The sequence below is a fragment of the Lampetra fluviatilis genome, chromosome 67 (assembly GCF_964198595.1).
Source record: "Lampetra fluviatilis chromosome 67, kcLamFluv1.1, whole genome shotgun sequence".
NCBI lineage: Eukaryota > Metazoa > Chordata > Hyperoartia > Petromyzontiformes > Petromyzontidae > Lampetra > Lampetra fluviatilis.
In genome coordinates this window covers 6,521,211-6,542,808 of record NC_136341.1, presented here as the reverse complement: position 1 = coordinate 6,542,808, position 21,598 = coordinate 6,521,211, and the positions used below count along the sequence as shown (strand labels likewise).

At 57.8% G+C, this 21,598-nt stretch overlaps 1 protein-coding gene across 1 annotated transcript in view; it reads right to left on the bottom strand.

The window, feature by feature from the left end:
* Nucleotides 1-21,598, bottom strand: part of LOC144952376 (coagulation factor V-like) — a 57,326-nt gene that overhangs the window by 21,252 nt on the left and 14,476 nt on the right. Inside the window, 10 exon segments of the mRNA XM_078882766.1 lie at nucleotides 2,900-3,103; nucleotides 5,896-6,230; nucleotides 7,607-8,596; nucleotides 8,630-9,799; nucleotides 10,431-10,637; nucleotides 11,250-11,532; nucleotides 13,439-13,635; nucleotides 15,899-15,995; nucleotides 18,390-18,567; nucleotides 19,135-19,300. Coding sequence (XP_078738892.1) covers nucleotides 2,900-3,103; nucleotides 5,896-6,230; nucleotides 7,607-8,596; nucleotides 8,630-9,799; nucleotides 10,431-10,637; nucleotides 11,250-11,532; nucleotides 13,439-13,635; nucleotides 15,899-15,995; nucleotides 18,390-18,567; nucleotides 19,135-19,300 — 3,827 coding nt within the window.

The window sequence follows — 21,598 nt, the reverse complement described above, 5'->3', positions numbered from 1 at the left end:
TAGACTAAGACAGAGAGCCATAGACTCAGACAGAGACTCAGACTCACACAGAGACCCATAGACCCACACAGAGACTCAGACTCACGCAGAGAGCCATAGACTCACGCAGAGAGCCATAGACTCACGCAGAGAGCCATAGACTCACTCAGAGAGCCGTAGACTCACACAGAGACCCATAGACTCACACAGAGACCCATAGACCCATACAGAGACCCATAGACTCACACAAAGATCCATAGACTCACACAGAGACCCGTAGACTCACACAGAGACTCATAGACTCACACAGAGACCCATAGACTCACACAGAGACTCATAGACTCACACAGAGACCCATAGACTCACACAGAGACCCATAGACTCACACAGAGAGCCATAGAGTCACACAGAGACCCATAGACTCACACAGAGACCCATAGACTCACACAGAGACTCATAGACTCACACAGAGACTCATAGACTCACACAGAGACCCACAGACTCACACAGAGACACATAGACTCACACAGAGAGCCATAGAGTCACACAGAGACCCGTAGACTCACACAGAGACCCATAGACTCACACAGAGACCCATAGACTCACACAGAGACCCATAGACCCATACAGAGACCCATAGACTCACACAAAGATCCATAGACTCACACAGAGACCCGTAGACTCACACAGAGACTCATAGACTCACACAGAGACCCATAGACTCACACAGAGACTCATATACTCACACAGAGACCCATAGACTCACACAGAGAGCCATAGAGTCACACAGAGACCCGTAGACTCACACAGAGACCCATAGACTCACGCAGAGAGACATAGACTCACACAGAGAGACATAGACTCACACAGAGACACATAGACTCACACAGAGACCCATAGACCCACGCAGAGACCCATAGACTCACGCAGAGACCCATAGACTCACACAGAGCCCCATAGACTCACACAGAGACCCATAGACCCACGCAGAGACCCATAGACTCACGCAGAGACCCATAGACTCACACAGAGCCCCATAGACTCACACAGAGACCCATAGACCCACGCAGAGACCCATAGACTCACGCAGAGACCCATAGACTCACGCAGAGACCCATAGACTTACGCACAGACCCCTAGACTCACGCAGAGACCCATAGACTCATGCAGAGACCCATAGACTCATGAAGAGACCCATAGACTCATGCAGAGACCCAAAGACTCACACAGAGAGCCATAGACTCACACAGAGACCCATAAACTCAGACAGAGACCCATAGACTCACACAGAGAGCCATAGACTAACACAGACACATAGACTCACACAGAGACTCATAGACTCAGACAGAGCCATAGACTCAAACAGAGAGCCATAGACTCACACAGAAAGCCATTGACACACACTGAGAGCCATAGACTCACACAGAGAGCCATAGACTCACACAGAGACACATAGACCACCAACACCCCACCAACCACACCCCTCCCATCCCACACCACTACCCACACCCACCCCAACTCCACCCCACCCACAACACCCACCCACCCAGCACCACCACCCACACCCACCACAACTCCACCCCACCCACAACACCCACCCAGCCAGCCCCACCCACACCCAGCCCCACCACAACACCCACCCAGCACTACCACCCACACCCACCTCAACTCCACCCCACCCACAACACCCACCCAGCCAGCCCCACCCACACCCACCCACAACACCCACCCAGCCCCACCACCCACACCCCACCCACCCAGCACCACCACCCACACCCACCCAGCCCCACCACCCACTCCCACCCAGCCCCACAACACCCATCCACCCAGCCCCACCCACCCAGCCCCACCACCACCCACAACACCCACCCATCCAGCCCCACCACCCACCCAGCACTACCACCCACAACACCCACCCACACCCCACCCACCCAGCCCCACCACCCACACCCACACCCACCCCAACTCTACCCCACCCACAACACCCACCCACCACCACCACCCACACCAACTCCACCCAGCCCCACCACCCACCCAGCCCCACCACCCACACCCACCCAGCACCACCACCCACAACACCCACCCAGCACCACCCCACCCAGCCCCACCACCCACAACACCCACCCACCCAGCACCACAACACCCACCCACCCACCCAGCCCCACCACCCACACCCACCCACAACACCCACCCACCCAGCACCACCACCCACACCCACCCACCCCACCCACCCACAACACCCACCCACCCAGCACCACCACCCACACCCACCCACCCCACCCACCCACAACACCCACCCACCCAGCCCCACCACCCACACCCACCCACCCCACCCACCCACCCAGCCCCACCACCCACACCCACCCACCCCACCCACCCACAACACCCACCCACCCAGCCCCACCACCCACACCCACCCACCCCACCCACCCACAACACCCACCCACCCAGCACCACCACCCACACCCACCCACCCACCCACCCACAACACCCACCCAGCCCCACCACCCACACCCACCCAGCTCCACCACCCACACCCACCCAGCTCCACCACACCCACCCAGCCGCACAACCCACCCACACCCACCCAGCCCCACCCCACAACACCCACCCAGCCCCACCACCCACACCCAAAACACCCACCCACCCAGCACCACCACCCACACCCACCCACACCTACCCAACTCCACCCCACCCAGCCCCACCACAACACCCACCCAGCACCACCACCCACACCCACCCACCACCCGCACCCACCCCACCCACACCCACCCAGCACCACCACCCACACCCACCTACCACCCACACCCACTCCAACTCCACCCCACCCACAAGACCCACCCAGCCCCACCACACCCACCCACCCAGCACCACCACCCACACCCAGCACCACCACCCACCCACCACCACCACCACCCACCCGGTCGACGTTGGAGAAGTAGGGCCACGTGCAGCAGTCCTCGAGCTGCCGGTTGCCCTGGCGGCTGACGGCGTCGGTGGCCACCACGTAGACGAGGCGGCGCACCTCGCCCGGAGACACGGGCTCCGAGTCGTCGCCCGAGCGCAGGGTCAGACCCAGCGCCTGGAAGCCGAAAGGCCTCGAAGCCATGTTCTTGAAGGTCACCTGGGGGGAGGGGGGGAGGGGGGGGTGTGTGTGGGGGGAGGGGGTGTGTGGGGGGGGGGGTGTGTGGGTTGTGTGTGGGGTGTGTGTGGGGTGTGTGTGGGGGGGGGGGGGTGAGCGGCAGTGTAGTGGTTAGCGCTACGATGCACTACGAAACCGGCGATCCGAGTTTGATTCCCGCTCACGGGTGACACCGGTGACCTGATCCGGTCCTTGGCCTCCCCTGGGTCGACCCAGTCGGAGACACTGAGAGGCTGGGTTCGAGCCCTGGGTCTGGGTGTCTCTCTCTCAGTGGGCTCACGATGGCCGTGTCAGAGACACTGAGAGGCTGGGTTCGAGCCCTGGGTCTGGGTGTCTCTCTCTCTCTCTCAGTGGGTTCACCATTAATCTATGTTTAAGTTTACCAGGTAAGGCCCCACTGAGATACTGTGTATCTCCTTTCTTTCGGAAACGACCCTGGCTATCACCAACGGATAGGTCAACGAAGCGGCTGATATCATCATTGTCATCATCACGTGGGCATTGATAGTAGCCGACAAATACTCCGAAGGCATAGAGATAGATCGAGACCCATAAAGACGAGACAAAGAGGCAGATAGGGACCCATAGAGAGACATAGAGACCCATAGAGAGACGCAGACTCGATCACACACACAGTGACACAGACATAGACACACAGAGAGACCTACACTCTCACATACACACGCAGAGACAGAGAGAGACGCAGACTCTAACACATACACACAGAGAGATGCAGATTGCCACACACACAGAGAGACGCAGACTCTCTCTCACACACAGACAGAAAGACACAGAGAGCGAGAGAGAGAGACCTACACTCTCACATACACACACAGACACACACACACACACAGAGACACAGACTTTGACACACACAGACACAGAGACACCGAGAGAGAGACCTACACTCTCACATACACACACAGACACACACACACACAGAGACACAGACTTTGACACACACAGACACAGAGACACCGAGAGAGAGAGACGCAGACTCTCACACACAGACACAGAGATACACAGAGACCCAAACTCTCTCTCTCTCACACACACACAGATGGAGCGTCTCACACACACAGACACACAGACACACACACACACGCAGCGTCTCACACACACACAGACACACACAAACACACACAGACACACACACACACACGCAGCGTCTCACACACACAAACACAGACACACACACACACAGACACACACACGCAGCGTCTCACACACACACAGACACACACATACACACACAGACGCAGCGTCTCACACACACACAGACGCAACGTCTCACACACACACGCGCAGCGTTTCACACACACACACAGATTCAGCGTCACACACACACATACACACACGCAGCGTCTCACACACACACACACAGACACACACACAGCGTCTCACACACACACACACAGACACACACACACACACAGTGTCTCACACACACACACACAGCGTCTCACACACACACAGACACACACACACAGCGTCTCACACACACACACAGACACACACGCAGCGTCTCACACAACAACAACAACAACCGCCATTCGCCACTAAGTGACGGTGACGTCACCACGACGCTTGTGCCAGGCCAAGTGCACCCTGAGGCCACGTGAAGCGTCGAACGCCCGCTGGCAGGAGGTCACGGGGCAGACCCAGCAGGTGCCACGGGTCGACTGACCGAGATGACCGAGATGACTGGCTGATGCACCACCTGTGCCCCCTACTGTGCCAACTTGCTGTGCTTTAGCCACCCGGCGCTCCGCTCGTTGTTGTGAGCGTCGCTCCTCCGCCCTCCGTTGTTGTTGGAGGGCGACTGCCTCCAACTGCCCAGTAGCGTCCTTCACGAGCCTCCTCCACTGAGGCCGATCTTGACACCGCTGGTACCAGTCATCGGCAAGTCCACTCAGCTCCACGTCCTCCTGTACCACATCACTCCATCTCTTCTCTAGCCCGTGCCGCGCCCGTTTAGCCCCCTCGATCCGGCCGAACAAAAGCTGTTTAGGCATGCGGTGGCTGGGCATGCGGGCTACATGACCCAGCCAACGCAGCCTTGCCTGCCGGAGGAGCTCACTGATGGGACTTTGCCCAGATCTTTCAAGGACTTGTGAGCTCCTCACACAATCCAGCCTGGTTAAACCCAGGATGGATCGTAGGCAGGCCAGCCTAAATGTTTCCAACCGGCGAAGATGCTCCACTAGGGGGGTCCACGTTTCGCAAGCATAGAGAAGGGAGGGAATGACCGTGGCCGAGAAGACCTGAAGCTTCGTGCGGAGCGACAGACCAGGTAGCTTCCACACAGCGTTACGCAACCGATGAAAAGATATTGCCGCTCGACTGATTCGGAGTGAGACCTCTGCTGATAAACTGGAGCCGGTCATGAGCACACTGCCCAGGTATGGGAAACTCTCTACTCTCTCCACAACTGCCCCATCACCGATTGGGAGTTGTGGGGGCGGAGTGCCCGATGGTACAAAATACCCAGGCAGGTGCTTAGTTTTGGTGGGGCTGATGGTAAGGCCCCACCTCTTAGAGGCACGCTCCAGTCTCAGCAGCAGCGTCTCCAACTCCTCTTCTGAATGAGCAGCTATTACCAAATCATCGGCATACATAACGTGGTTGACCAATAGGGAGCCATCCCTTGATCGCACCCGGGCGTCGATCAGCCTCCCATTATATCTGTACCAAATGGAAATTCCCCCGGTACAGACACACATACACACACACAGACACACACACACACGTACGCAGGAGACGCAGGGACTCACGTGGACAAGATCCTTGACCTCGGCCTTGATGAGAGGTCCCAGGATGCCCAGGTGAGTCTCGGCATCGGTGCGCGGCACGGGCGTGGTGAAGCTCCCGTCCGTGTAGGCGCGGTACACCGCCTTCTTGTACGTCCTGCCACCACCACCACCGCCACCACCACCACCACCAACGCCACCACCGCTGCCACCACCGCCGCCACCAGCGCCGCCACCAGCGTGGTAGTCCCAGATGATTTCGACGGCGGCGATGTAGTAGGAGCGTACGTTGGAGTCGAGGAGACTGCGGGGATCCAGCTTGGGCCCGGATCCTGCTCCTCCGCCACCATCACCACCACCTGCGATGGAGCGCCGGTGGTGATGGACTCAACATCGTCGTTGTTGTTGTTGTTTAGGGGATTAGCCGCCCTGACCTCGTCCGCCTGACCCCTAAATCGCACCACGACTCGCTGGCCAAACCGCGCTCCCCCATGGGAGCTTGATGTGAAGTCTATGGGAGCCTTTAAGATTAAGTCTATGGGAGGTATGTAACATTGAAATCTATGGGAGGCACTTAACAGTGAAGTCTATGGGAGACTTTAACATTGAAGTCTATGGGAGCCTTTAACAGTGAAGTCTATGGGAGCCTTTAACAGTGAAGTCTATGGGAGCCTTTAACATTGAAGTCTATGGGAGCCTTTAACAGTGAAGTCTATGGGAGACTTTAACAGTGAAGTCTATGGGAGCCTTTAAGATTAAGTCTATGGGAGGCACTTAACAGTGAAGTCTATGGGAGACTTTAACATTGAAGTTTATGGGAGGCTTTTAACAGTGAAGTCTATGGGAGGCATTTACCATTGAAGTCTATTGGAGACTTTAACATTGAAGTCTATGGGAGGCCTTTAACATTGAAGTCTATGAGAGACTTTTAACATTACGTCTATGGGAGGCACTTAACATTGAAGTCTATGGGAGGCACTTAACATTGAAGTCTATGGGAGCCTTTAACATTGAAGTCTATGGGAGACTTTAACAGTGAAGTCTATGGGAGCCTTTAACATTGAAGTCTATGGGAGACTTTAACTTTGAAGTATATGAGAGACTTTAACTTTGAAGTCTAATGGAGGCTTGTAACATTGGAGTCTATGGGAGACTTTAACATTGAAGTCTATGGGAGACCTTAACATTGGAGTCTATGGGAAACTTTAACATTGAAGTCTAATGGAGGCTTGTAACATTGGAGTCTATGGGAGACTTTAACATTGAAGTCTATGGGAGACCTTAACATTAGAGTCTATGGGAAACTTTAACATTGAAGTCTAATGGAGGCTTGTAATATTGGAGTCTATGGGAAACTTTAACATTGGAGTCTATGGGAGGCTTTTAACATTGAAGTCTATGGAGGATTTAACATTGGAGTCTATGGGAAACTTTAACATTGAAGTCTATGGGAGACTTTAAGATTGAAGTCTATTGGAGGCCTTTAACATGGAAGTCTATTGGAGGCCTTTAACAGTGACATCTATGGAAGCTTTTAACAGTGTCGTCTATGGGAGACTTTGACATTGGAGTATATGGGAGGCTTTAACATTGTCGGCTAATGGAGGCCTTTAACATTGAAGTCTATGGGAGACTTTAACATTGGAGCCTATGAGAGGCCTCCGACAGTGAACACTGAGAAATACGAAACGACAACCGACGGAAATGCGTCCCGGCGAGTCGCTCGCCGCCGTACCCGCTCCGTCGCGGCCGTAGTCGTAGTCCGACTCCGGAATGTCACCGGGAAGAGCGCCCTCCACCACCCGACCCCCGGCACCGCCGCCCGGCTTGCCGTGGCCGGAGCGCAGCTGGATGGTGTCGCTCGCGTGGGGATCGTCAGCAGGCCAGTCGGCCACGATGGCTGGCAATGGCGGTGGTGGTGCTGATGACGGTGGTGGTGATGGTGGTGGTGACGATGGTGGTGGTGGTGGTGGTGCTGATGGTGGCTGTGGTGATGGTGGTGACGATGGTGGTGGTGATGATGGTGGCGGTGATGGTGGTGACGGTGGTCGTGATGGTGGCTGTGGTGGTAGTGATGATGATAGTGATGATCGTGATGATGGTTGTGGTGATGGTGGTGATCGTGATGATGGTTGTGATGATGATAGTGGTGATGGTGGTGATCGTGATGATGGTTGTGGTGGTTGTGATTGTGATGATGGTTGTGGTGGTCGTGATGATGGTGATGGTGGTCGTGATGATGGTTGTGGTGGTTGTGATTGTGATGATGGTTGTGGTGGTCGTGACGATGGTGGTGGTGGTTGTGATGATGATTGTGGTTGTGGTGGTTGTGATGATGGTTGTGGTGGTCGTGATGAGGGTTGTGGTGATGGTCGTGACGATGGTGGTGTTGGTCGTGATGATGGTTGTGGTCGTGATGATGGTGGCGTTGGTCGTGATGATGGTTGTGGTGGTGATGATGGTGGTGATGATGGTGGTCCTGGTGATTGATGTCGTGTTGATGGTGGTCGTGATGATGGTTGTGATCGCGATGTTGGTCGTGATGATAGTGGTGGTGCTGGTGATGGTGGTGATGATGGTGGTCGTGGTGATGGTGGCCGTGATGATGGTGCTTTTGATGCTGGTGATGATGATGATGGTAGTCGTGGCGATGGTGGCCGTGACGATGGCGGTCGCTTCGCCGATTCCGCCTCAACCGCATTTTCTCTCTTCAGCCGCCATCCTCCTCCTCCACCTCCTCCACCTCCACCTCCTCCACCTCCACCTCCTCCACCTCCTCGCTCAGCCCCCGCCGTCAATCCCAGCTCAACGACGGCCTGCGCCGTGTCAAGCGGCACAATCCTGAGCTCCGGCACCACCGCACCACCACCGCCACCGCCACCGCCACCGTCGCCTCCACCACCGTAACCCGCGTCCTCTCCAGAGGGCCCCGGGACCTCCCCCGGCATGGCCCCATCGCCGTCGCCCGCCGGCATCGGCTGACCGTCGCCCGCCGGCATCGGCGGCCCGTCGCGCGGCTGCTTTGCCAGGCCACAGGAGCCGCCGGTGGACTGCGCGCATCGCCGTTCAATGACGCTCATGTCCCCGCGGGCCTCCGCCTCTGCCTCCGATGGCCGTGACGGTGGCCCGGTGGTCGGCAGTCCGGTGGGAGAGCCGCCGCCCGGAGCTGCGGTGGCGTTGGCGGACGGACTTACCCCTCCTGCTACTACTCCTACTACCCCTCCTACCCCTCCTACCGCTACTACTTCTCCTACCGCTCCTACCACTCCTCCTCCTCCTTCTCCTCCTCCTACGGCTCCTACCGCTCCTCCTCCTCCTGCTACTACCCCTCCTATTTCATCTCCTCCCCCGTCCGTGTAATAGTCGTCTCCCACGTGGACCGCCGTGCCCCCCCCCAACCCTCGCTCGTCTCCCGCCCCGTCCGCCCCCTTCCCCAGCGCCTTCTTCAGCTCCTCGTCGTCCGCGTCCGACAGCGGCACTGCCGGCGGCGGCGGCGGCGACGGCGGCCGCTTGCTGAGCCTTCCTTTACGGAACTTCTTGATCTCCCGGACGACGCCGGCGGCGGCGGCTGCTGCGGCCGTGCGCCGCAAGGGACGTCCGCCGCCGGAGGAGCGCGGGTTGAGCGGCTCGCCGCCGCCGCCGCCGCAGGCGTCCGGGAAGATGTCGCAGAACTCGTTGGGAGAATTCGCGGGAAGAGCGGCGGGAGGTGGCACCGGCTTGGAAGAGAAACGCTCCGAGTCGCCGGCGTTCCCCGCGGAGGAGGAGGAGTCGGAGGAGGAGGAGTCGATGGACTTGCCGGGAAGGACCCAGACGGCTGAGGAGTCGGTGTCGCTCCCGTCAACCTCCTCGTCGCAGGCCTCCACGGTGAGGAATCCGCGCATCCCCGACAGATGCACGTCGTCGCCCAGGTAGCCAAATGGGTGGCGGCCTGAGGGGGGGGGGGAGGGGCGGGGGGGGGGGGTAGCGAAAGAGCCTTGAGCCGTGTGATCCACGCTGCTACCACTGCAGCCACCACCACCACCACCACCACCGCCGCCACCACCGCCACCGCCACCACCACCACCCCCACCACCACCACCAACCCCACCACAACCGTCACCACTACCACCACCACCACCACCACCACCGCCACCGCCACCACCATCACCCCCACCACCACCACCAACCCCACCACAACCGTCACCACTACCACCACCACCACCACCACCGCCACCACCACCACCATCACCCCCACCGCCACCGCCGCCGCCACCGTCACCGCCGCCACCACCACCCCCCACCGCCCTAACCACCCCCACCACCACCACCACCGCCCTCACCACCACCACCCTCACCACCCCCACCACCCCCACCGCCCCCACCACCACCACCGCCACCATCACCCCCACCACCACCCCCACCACCACCACCCCCCCACCCCTCCCCCACCACCACCCTCACCACCACCACCGCCACCACCACCGCCACCCCCCCCACCACCACCCCCACCCCCACTCCCACCACCACCCCCACCACCACCACCGCCCACCACCCCCACCCCACCGCCCCCCACCTATCACCTATGTGCGTGGTGGCGAACATGACGGTGTCGAAGGAGCCGGGGTAGAGGGCGACGCCGGGCTGGGCCCCGTGGCTGGTGGCGAGCGCCTGGCCCTCGACGGCCACGGGCAGCGGCAGGCCCTGCGAGCCGAGGCCCAGCAGGTGCCAGATGATGTGCACGTCCGGGCAGGCTGACACCACGGGGCCGTGCACGTAGCCGTTGATGGCTGTGGTGGGCAAGGGGTGAGGTATGGGGGAGGGAGGGGGGTGATGGGGACAGGAGACACGGGGTGAGACACAGGGTGAGACACGGGGTGAGACACGGGGTGAGACACTGAGACACTGAGACACGGGGTGAGATACGGGGTGAGACACTGAGACACTGAGACACGGGGTGAGATACGGGGTGAGACACTGAGACAGGGCATGAGACACGGCATGAGACACTGAGACACTGAGACATGGGATGAGACACTGAGACACTGAGACACTGAGACACTGAGTGAGACACGGTATGAGACACTGAGACACTGAGACAGGGCATGAGACACGGCATGAGACACTGAGACACTGAGACACGGGATGAGACACTGAGACACTGAGACACTGAGTGAGACACGGTATGAGACACTGAGACAGGGCATGAGACACGGCATGAGACACTGAGACACTGAGACACGGGATGAGACACTGAGACACTGAGACACGGGGTGAGACACGGGATGAGACACTGAGACACTGAGACACGGGGTGAGACACGGGATGAGACACTGAGACACGGGATGAGACACGGGATGAGACACTGAGACACGGGATGAGACGCAGGATGCGACACTCACTGGCCATGAGATTAGACTCGTAGTATCCACCATCGTCGGCTCCACCACCACCTGGGCCACCACCACCACCACCACCTGGGCCACCACCACCTGGGCCACCACGGCCACCACCACCACCGCCACCTGGGCCACCACCACCTGGGCCACCACCTGGGCCACCACCACCACCTGGGCCACCACCACCACCACGCTGAGTGTAGTTGCGTTGGTTCTCGTCCGCGTACCAGCTCAGGTTCTCGTCGTAGACCGAGTGGAGCGTGAACAACTCCTCGTCCACGCGCTTCTGCATGACGCACGGTCACCACCACCACCACCACCACAACAACCACAACCACCGTGATTACACAGCCACCACCACCACTACCACAACCACCGTGATGACACAGCCACCACCACCACAACAACAACAACAACCACCACCACCACCACAACAACAACAACAACCACCACCACCACAACAACAACAACAACCACCACCACCACCACAACAACAACAACAACAACCACCACCACCACCACAACAACAACAACAACCACCACCACCACAACAACAACAACAACCACCACCACCACAACAACAACAACAACAACCACCACCACCACAACAACAACAACAACCACCACCACCACAACAACAACAACAACCACCACCACCACAACAACAACCACAACAACAACAGTGATTACAACCACACCCGAAAATTCGCCACTAAGTGGTGGTGACGTCACTGCGGCGCCTGTGCCAGGCTAGGTGCACCACCAACTGTGCCCCCCCTACTGTGCCAGGCTAGGTGCAGCAGGAGGTCACGGGACAGACCCAGCAGGTGCCACGGGTTGGCCGACTGAGATGACCGGTAGATGCACCACCAGCTGTACCCCATCTCTTCTCTAGCCCGTGTCACACACTCACCCACCCACCCACTCACTCACCCACCCACTCACCCATCAGCTCCATCTCTTCTCTAGCCCGTGCCACCCACTCACCCACCCACTCACCCACTCACCCACCCACTCACCCACCCACTCACCCACTCACCCACCCACTCACCCACCAGCTCCATCTCTTCTCTAGCCCGTGCCACCCACTCACCCACCCACTCACCCACTCACCCACCCACTCACCCACTCACCCACCCACTCACCCATCAGCTCCATCTCTTCTCTAGCCCGTGCCACCCACTCACCCACCCACTCACCCACTCACCCACCCACTCACCCACCCACTCACCCACTCACCCACCCACTCACCCACCAGCTCCATCTCTTCTCTAGCCCGTGCCACCCACTCACCCACCCACTCACCCACTCACCCACCCACTCACCCACTCACCCACCCACTCACCCATCAGCTCCATCTCTTCTCTAGCCCGTGTCACCCACTCACCCACCCACTCGCCCACCCTCTATGCGGCCAAACAGAAGCTGCTTGGGCATGCGGTGGCCGGGCATGCGGGCTACGTGACCCAGTCAACGCAGGGTGGGGGGTAGGTAGGGGTCGGTGGGGTGGGTGGGGTGGGTAGGGTGGGTAGGGGTGGGTGGGGTGGGTGGGGTAGGGTGGGTGAGGTGGGGTGGTGGTGGTGGGGTGGGTAGGGGTGGGTGGGGTGGGGTGGTGGAATGGTGGTGTTGGTGGGGTGGTGGTGGTGGGGTGGTGGTGGTGGGGTGGGTGTTGCGGAGTGGTGGTGGTAGGGTGGGTATGATATGGGTGGGGTGGAGTGGTGGAGTGGAAGGGTGGTGTTGGTGGGGTGGGTAGGGTATGGGTGGGTAAGGTGGAGTGGTGTGGTGGTGGGGTGGTGGGGTGGGTGTTGTGGGGTGGTGTTGGTGGGGTGGGTAGGGTATGGGTGGGTAAGGTGGAGTGGTGTGGTGGTGGGGTGGTGGGGTGGGTGTTGTGGGGTGGTGGTGGTGGGGTGGTTGGGGTGGATGTTGTGGTGTGGTGGTGGTGGGGTGGGTAGGGTGGGTGGGGTGGGGTGGAGTGGTGGAGTGAAAGGGTGGTGTTGGTGGGGTGGTGGAGTGGTGGTGGTGGGCTGGGTATGGTATGGGTGGGGTGGAGTGGTGGAGTGGTGTTGGTGGGTATGGTATGGGTGGGGTGGGGTGGAGTGGTGTTGGTGGGGTGGTGGTGGAGTGGCGCGTTGGTGCTGGTGTGCCTCCCCCTCCCCACCCCCCCCCCTCCCCCCCCTCCCCCCCACCGTCACCTGCCGCCCCATGGGGCTCAGTGAGTCCGGCTTGCAGATGACGAGTGGCCCCAGCAGTCCCGACGCGACGTCTCGCGCCATGTCCACGGCCCCCACGTAGGCGCCCGTCAGGCAGCGCAGGTCTCCCTCGCGGGGCCCAGCGCTGTCAGCCACCTTCCAGCGGTACGTGCGGCTCGCGCCGGGGGACACGTGCTCACCTGGGCAGGTGAGGGGGGCAGGTGAGGCGGGTTAAAGGTCACGCTCTCTCTCTCTCTGTGTGTGTGTGTGTAGGGTGTTATTCGTTACGCTCGGCTCCGGCTGTTGCTCGCTCGCTCACTTGTTCATTCGCTAGATCGCTCGCTCACTTGCTCGCTCACTCATTCATTCTCTCGCTCACTCGTTCATTCATTCACATCGCTCGCTCTCTCACTTTCTCACTCGTTCATTCGCTCGCTCGCCCCGCTCGCCCGCTCACTCGCTCGCTCACTTATTCATTCGCTAGATCGCTCTCTCACTCGCTCGCTCGCACGCTTGCTCGTTTATTCACTCGCTCGCTCGCTCGCTCGCTCACTCGCTCGCTCGTTCACTCGCTCACTTACCTCGCTCACTCGTTCGCTCGCTCGTTCACTCGCTCACTTACCTCGCTCGCTCGTTCGCTCGCTCGCTCGTTCACTCGCTCGCTCGCTCGCTCACTTACCTCGCTCGCTCGTTCGCTCGCTCGTTCACTCGCTCGCTCACTTACCTCGCTCACTCGTTCGCTTCGCTCGCCCACTCGCTCATTTGCTACATTACTCACTCACTCATTCGCTAGCTCGCTTGCTCACTCGTTCATTCGCTAGATCGCAAAATCACTCGCTCACTCACTCATTCGTTCATTTTCTAGCTCACTCACTCGCTCGCCCACTTGCTCATTAACCCACTCACCCACTCACTCACTCACCCACTCACTCACTCACCCACTCACTCACTCACCCACTCACCCACTCACCCACTCACTCACCCGCTCACTCACTCACCCACTCACTCACTAACCCACTCACTAACCCACCCACTCACCCACTCACTAACCGACTCACTAACCGACTCACTCACTCACTCACCCACTCACTAACCGACTCACTCACCCATTCACTCACTCACCCACTCAGTCGGGTGGTGAAGGGTTCTCACAAACCAACCAAACAACCTAATGGTGGCAACTGCCACCACGGTGGTGAGTGGTGGTGGTGAGTTGTGGTGAGTGGCGGTGAGTGGTGGTGGTGAGTGGTGGTGGTGAGTGGTGGTGGTGAGTAGTGGTGAGTGCTGGTGAGTGGTGGTGAGTGGTGAGTGGTGGTGAGTGGTGGTGAGTGCTGGTAAGTGCTGGTGAGTGGTGGTGAGTGGTGGTGGTGAGTGGTGGTGGTGAGTAGTGGTGAGTGGTGGTGAGTGGTGGTGGTGAGTGGTGGTGAGTGGTGAGTAGTGGTGAGTGGTGGTGGTGAGTAGTGGTGGTGAGTGGTGAGTGGTGATGAGTAGTGGTGAGTGGTGGTGAGTGGTGAGTGCTGGTGAGTAGTGGTGAGTGGGGGTGGTGAGTGTTGGTGAGTGGTGGTGAGTGGTGGTGAGTGTTGGTGAGTGGTGAGTGCTGGTGAGTAGTGGTGAGTGTTGGTGAGTGCTGGTGAGTGCTGGTGAGTGGTGGTGGTGAGTGCTGGTGAGTGGTGAGTGTTGGTGAGTGGTGAGTGGTGGTGAGTGTTGGTGAGTGCCTGTGAGTAGTGGTGAGTGTTAGTGAGTGGTGAGTGTTGGTGAGTAGTGGTGAGTGTTGGTGAGTGCTGGTGAGTGCTGGTGAGTGGTGAGTGTTGGTGAGTGCTGGTGAGTGCTGGTGAGTGGTGGTGGTGAGTGCTGGTGAGTGGTGAGTGTTGGTGAGTGGTGAGTGGTGGTGAGTGTTGGTGAGTGCCGGTGAGTAGTGGTGAGTGTTGGTGAGTGGTGAGTGCTGGTGAGTAGTGGTGAGTGTTGGTGAGTGGTGGTGAGTGCTGGTGAGTGGTGAGTGTTGGTGAGTAGTGGTGAGTGTTGGTGAGTGCTGGTGAGTGCTGGTGAGTGGTGAGTGTTGGTGAGTAGTGGTGAGTGTTGGTGAGTGCTGGTGAGTGCTGGTGAGTGGTGAGTGTTGGTGAGTGCTGGTGAGTGCTGGTGAGTGGTGGTGGTGAGTGCTGGTGAGTGGTGAGTGTTGGTGAGTGGTGAGTGGTGGTGAGTGTTGGTGAGTGCCGGTGAGTAGTGGTGAGTGTTGGTGAGTGGTGAGTGCTGGTGAGTAGTGGTGAGTGTTGGTGAGTGGTGGTGAGTGCTGGTGAGTGGTGAGTGTTGGTGAGTGCTGGTGAGTGGTGAGTGTTGGTGAGTGCTGGTGAGTGCTGGTGAGTGGTGGTGGTGAGTGCTGGTGAGTGGTGGTGAGTGCTGGTGAGTGGTGGTGGTGAGTGCTGGTGAGTGTTGGTGAGTGGTGGTGAGTGCTGGTGAGTGTCTCACTGGAGTTGGAGCAGTCTGTAGGCCCCCACTCGCTGTGGAAGGGGATGCCAAAGGGGTAGATGCAGTGCGGCCGTGACGCCAAGTTGAGGAAGACGATCTGGGGACGAGGAGATAAGGGTCAGAATCATGTCGGTCAACCACCACCACCACCAACAACAACACCAACAACAACAACACTAACAACAACAACACCACTAACAACACCACTAACAACAACACTAACACCACCACTAACACCACCACCAACAACACCACCACCACTTACACCACCACTAACACCACCAATAACACCACCACCACTAACACCACCACTAACACCACCACCACTAACACCACCACTACCACCACTTACACCACCACTAACACCACCACCACCACTTACACCCGCACTACCACTACCACCACCACTAAACACCACCACCACCACCACTTACACCACGACGAACACCACCACCACCACCACTAACACCACCACTAACACCACCACCACCACTTACACCACGACGAACACCACCACCACCACCACTAACACCACCACTAACACCACCAATAACACCACCACTAACACCACCACCACCACTTACACCACCACCACTAACACCACCACCACTAACACCACCACCACTAACACCACCACTAACACCACCACCACCACTTACACCCGCACTACCACCACCACTTACACCACCACTACTACCACCACTATCACCACTACTACCACCCCCACTACTAACACCACCACTAACACCACTACTCGCACCACCACCATCACTACCACCACTAACACCACCACCACCACTACTACCACTACCACTAACACCACTACTACCACCACCATGGTGGCGATGATGTTGATGTTGGTGATGGTATTGATGTTGACGATGGTGAAAGTGTCAATGGCGGTGATGTTGCGACTGATGACGATGATGACGATGGTGACGATGACGCTACTGATGACGATGGTGACGATGGTGATGATGGTGACAATGGTGATGATGACGACGATGACGCTACTGATGACGATGGTGACGATGGTGATGATGGTGACGATGGTGACGATGGCACTACTGATGACGATGGTGATGATGGTGACGATGGCGCTACTGATGACGGCGATGACGATGATGCTACTGATGATGATGGCGCTACTGATGACGATGGTGACGATGGTGATGATGGTGACGATGGTGACGATGGCGCTACTGATGACGATGGTGATGATGGTGACGATGGCGCTACTGATGACGACGATGATGCTACTGATGATGATGGAGCTACTGATGACGATGGTGATGATGGTGACGATGGCGCTACTGATGACGACGATGACGATGATGCTACTGATGATGATGGCGCTACTGATGACGATGGTGATGATGGTGACGATGGCGCTACTGATGACGACGATGATGCTACTGATGATGATGGAGCTACTGATGACGATGATGATGATGGCGCTACTGATGACGATGACGCTACTGATGATGATGGAGCTACTGATGACGACGATGACGATGATGCTACTGATGATGATGGAGCTACTGATGACGATGATGATGATGGCGCTACTGATGATGATGGAGCTACTGATGACGATGGTGACGATGACGCTACTGATGACGACGATGACGATGACGCTACTGATGACGATGACGCTACTGATGACGATGATGATGATGATGCTACTGATGATGATGGAGCTACTGATGACGATGATGATGATGGCGCTACTGATGACGATGACGCTACTGATGACGATGATGATGATGGAGCTACTGATGACGATGATGATGATGGCGCTACTGATGACGATGACGCTACTGATGACGACGATGACGATGACGCTACTGATGACAACGTTGACGATGACGCTACTGATGACGATGATGATGATGGCGCTACTGATGACGATGACGCTACTGATGACGATGATGATGGCGCTACTGATGACGATGGCGCTACTGATGACGACGATGACGATGACGCTACTGATGACGACGATGACGATGATGCTACTGATGATGATGGAGCTACTGATGACGACGGCGCTACTGATGACGACGATGACGCTACTGATGATGATGGCGCTACTGATGAAGACGATGACGATGGTGATGATGGTGACGATGGCGCTACTGATGATGTTGATGACGATGGCGCTACTGATGATGATGGTGATGATAACGATGACGCTACTGATGACGACGATGACGATGGTGATGATGGTGACGATGGCGCTACTGATGACGACAATGACGCTAATGATGATGATGGCGCTACTGATGATGACGATGACGCTACTGATGACGACGATGACGATGGTGATGATGGTGACGATGGCGCTACTGATGACGACGATGACGCTAATGATGATGATGGCGCTACTGATGATGACGATGACGCTACTGATGACGACGATGACGCTATTGATGACGACGATGACGCTACTGATGATGACGACAATGACGATGGTGACGATGCCCATCCCCACCTCAACGAACTCGTTGACGTTGGCGCGGATGATTGGCCCCAGGATGCCCAGGTAGTCGTCCTTCTCCATCTGCGCCTCCTCCGAGAATGAGTCGTCCTCGTAGCGCACGAAGATCGACTTCTTGTACCAGCGGCCGACGCGCTGAGGCCCGTTCTGCAGGTACATCGCTCGCAGCTCCCTGCCACCACGGGAGATCGTCACGGGGGGGGGGGGGGGTGATGGTGATGATGGTGATGATGGTGATGATGTTGGTGGTGATGGTGGTGGTGATGATGGTGGTAGTGGTGATGGTTGTGATGGTGGTGGTGGTGATGATGGTGGGGGTTGTGATGGTGGTGATGGTGATGATGATGGTGATGATGGTGATGGTGGTGGTGATGGTGGTGATGGTGATGATGGTGATGATGATGGTGATGATGACGGTGATAATGATGATGACGGTGATGACGATGATGATGATGACGACGACGACGACGATGATGATGATAATGATGATGATAATGATGATGGTGATGGCGGTGATGACGTTGATGATGGTGATGATGGTGGTGATGATGGTGATAATGATAATGATGACGATGATGGCGATGATGATGGTGACGACGACGATGATGATGATAATGATGATGATAATGATGATGGTGATGGCGGTGATGACGTTGATGATGACGTTGATGATGGTGATGATGGTGATGATAATGACGACGACGACGACGCCGCCGCCGCCGGTGCCTGCAGTCCTCACGCTGGTGCCGAGTCCTGCAGGCTGGCGCCGTAGTCCCACAGGATCTCGACTGCCGCGATGAAGAACTTCCACGTGTGGGGCTCCTTGCTGAGGATGCTGCGACGAGGCTGCGAGCCGGGCGAGTAACCCTCACAGTGCACCACCTGGAACGGCGCCTGCAGACCGGCTGAGACGGTGGCACAGAGAGACACGTGGGCGTGTAGCAGAGAGGCCCTTAGAGTGGTGCAGAGACTCATAGACTGGCACAGAGACTCATAGACTGGCACAGAGACTCATAGACTGGCACAGAGACTCATAGAGTGGCACAGAGACTCATAGAGTGGCACAGAGACTCATAGACTGGCACAGAGACTCATAGAGTGGCACAGAGACTCATAGAGCGGCACAGAGACTCATAGAGTGGTGCAGAGACTCATAGAGTGGCGCAGAGACTCATAGAGTGGCGCAGAGACTCAGAGAGTGGCACAGAGACTCATAGAGTGGCACAGAGACTCATAGAGTGGCACAGAGACTCATAGAGTGGCACAGAGACTCATAGAGTGGCACAGAGACTCATAGAGTGGCGCAGAGACTCATAGAGTGGCACAGAGAGTCAGAGAGTGTCACAGAGACTCATAGAGTGGCACAGAGAGTCAGAGAGTGGCACAGAGACTCATAGAGTGGTGCAGAGACTCATAGAGTGGCACAGAGAGTCAGAGAGTGGCACAGAGACTCATAGAGTGGCACAGAGAGTCAGAGAGTGGCACAGAGACTCATAGAGTGGCACAGAGAGTCAGAGAGTGGCACAGAGAGTCAGAGAGTGGCACAGAGACTCATAGAGTGGTGCAGAGACCTGTGAAGTGGCATAGAAGCCAGCTGCTCGTTCACTCAACCACTCACTCACTCACTCGCTCACTCGCCCACCCACTCAGTCACTCACTCACTCACCCACCCACTCACTCACACACTAACCTATTCACCCACCCACCCACTCACCCACCCACTCACACACAAATCCACTCGCCCACTCACTCACTCACTCACCCACCCACTCACCCACTCACTCACCCACCCACCCAACCACACATTCACTCACTCAGCCATCCACCCACTCACTCACACATTCACCCACTCACTCACTCACCCACCCACTCATACACAAATCCACTCGCCCACCCACCCACCCACTCACCCACTCACTCACACACCCGTTCACCCACTCATCCACTCACCCATCCACCCACTCACCCACCCACCCACCCACTCACCGAACCACTCACTCACACACCCACTCACCCACTCGCCCACCCACTCACCCACCCACTCACCCATTCACCCACCCATTCACTCACCCACTCACTCACCCACCCACTCACCTCACCCACCCACTCGCCCACCCACCCACTCACTCACTCACCCACTCACCCACCCACCCACAAACCCACCCACTAACCCACTCACTCACTCACCCACCCACCCACTCACACACCCATCCACCCACCCACCCACCCACTCACCCAACCACCCACGCACTAACTCACTCACCCCCCTCACCCACTCTCTCACTCACTCACTCACCCACCCACTCACTCACTCACCCACTCACTCACTCACTCAATTACCCACCCACCCACCCACTCACTCACTCACCCCCTCACCCACTCACTCGCCCACCCACTCACACACAAATCCACTCGCCCACCCACTCACCCACTCACTCACTCACACACCCATCCACTCACCCACTCACCCACCCACCCACCCAACCACTCACCCACCCACTCACTCACTCACTCACCTACCCACCCACCCACCCACTCACCCACCCACCCACCCACCCACTCACCCACCCACCCACCCACTCACCCACCCACTCACTCACTCACTTACCCACCCACCCACTCACCCACCCACCCACCCACTCACCCACTCACCCACCCACTTACTCACTCACCCACCCACCCACCCACCCACTCACTCACTCACCCACTCACTCACTCACTCACCCACTCACTCACTCACCCACCCACCCACTCACACATCCACTCACCTACCCACTCAATCACTCACCCATTCACCCACCCACTCACCCACCCACCCACCCACTCACTCACCCACTCACCCACCCACTCACCCACTCACTCACTCACTCACCCACTAACCCACCCACCCACTCACCCACTCACTCACTCACCCACCCACTCACTCACCCACTCACTCACTCACCCCCACCCACTCACTCACTCACCCACTCACTCACTCATCCACTAACCCACCCACCCACTCACCCACTCACTCACTCACTCACCCACTCACTCACTCACTCACCCACCCACCCACCCACTCACTCACTCACCCACTCACTCACTCACTCATCCACTAACCCACCCACCCACCCACTCACTCACCCACTCACTCACTCACCCACCCACTCACTCACTCACTCACCCACCCACTCACACACCCACTCACCCACCCACTCACC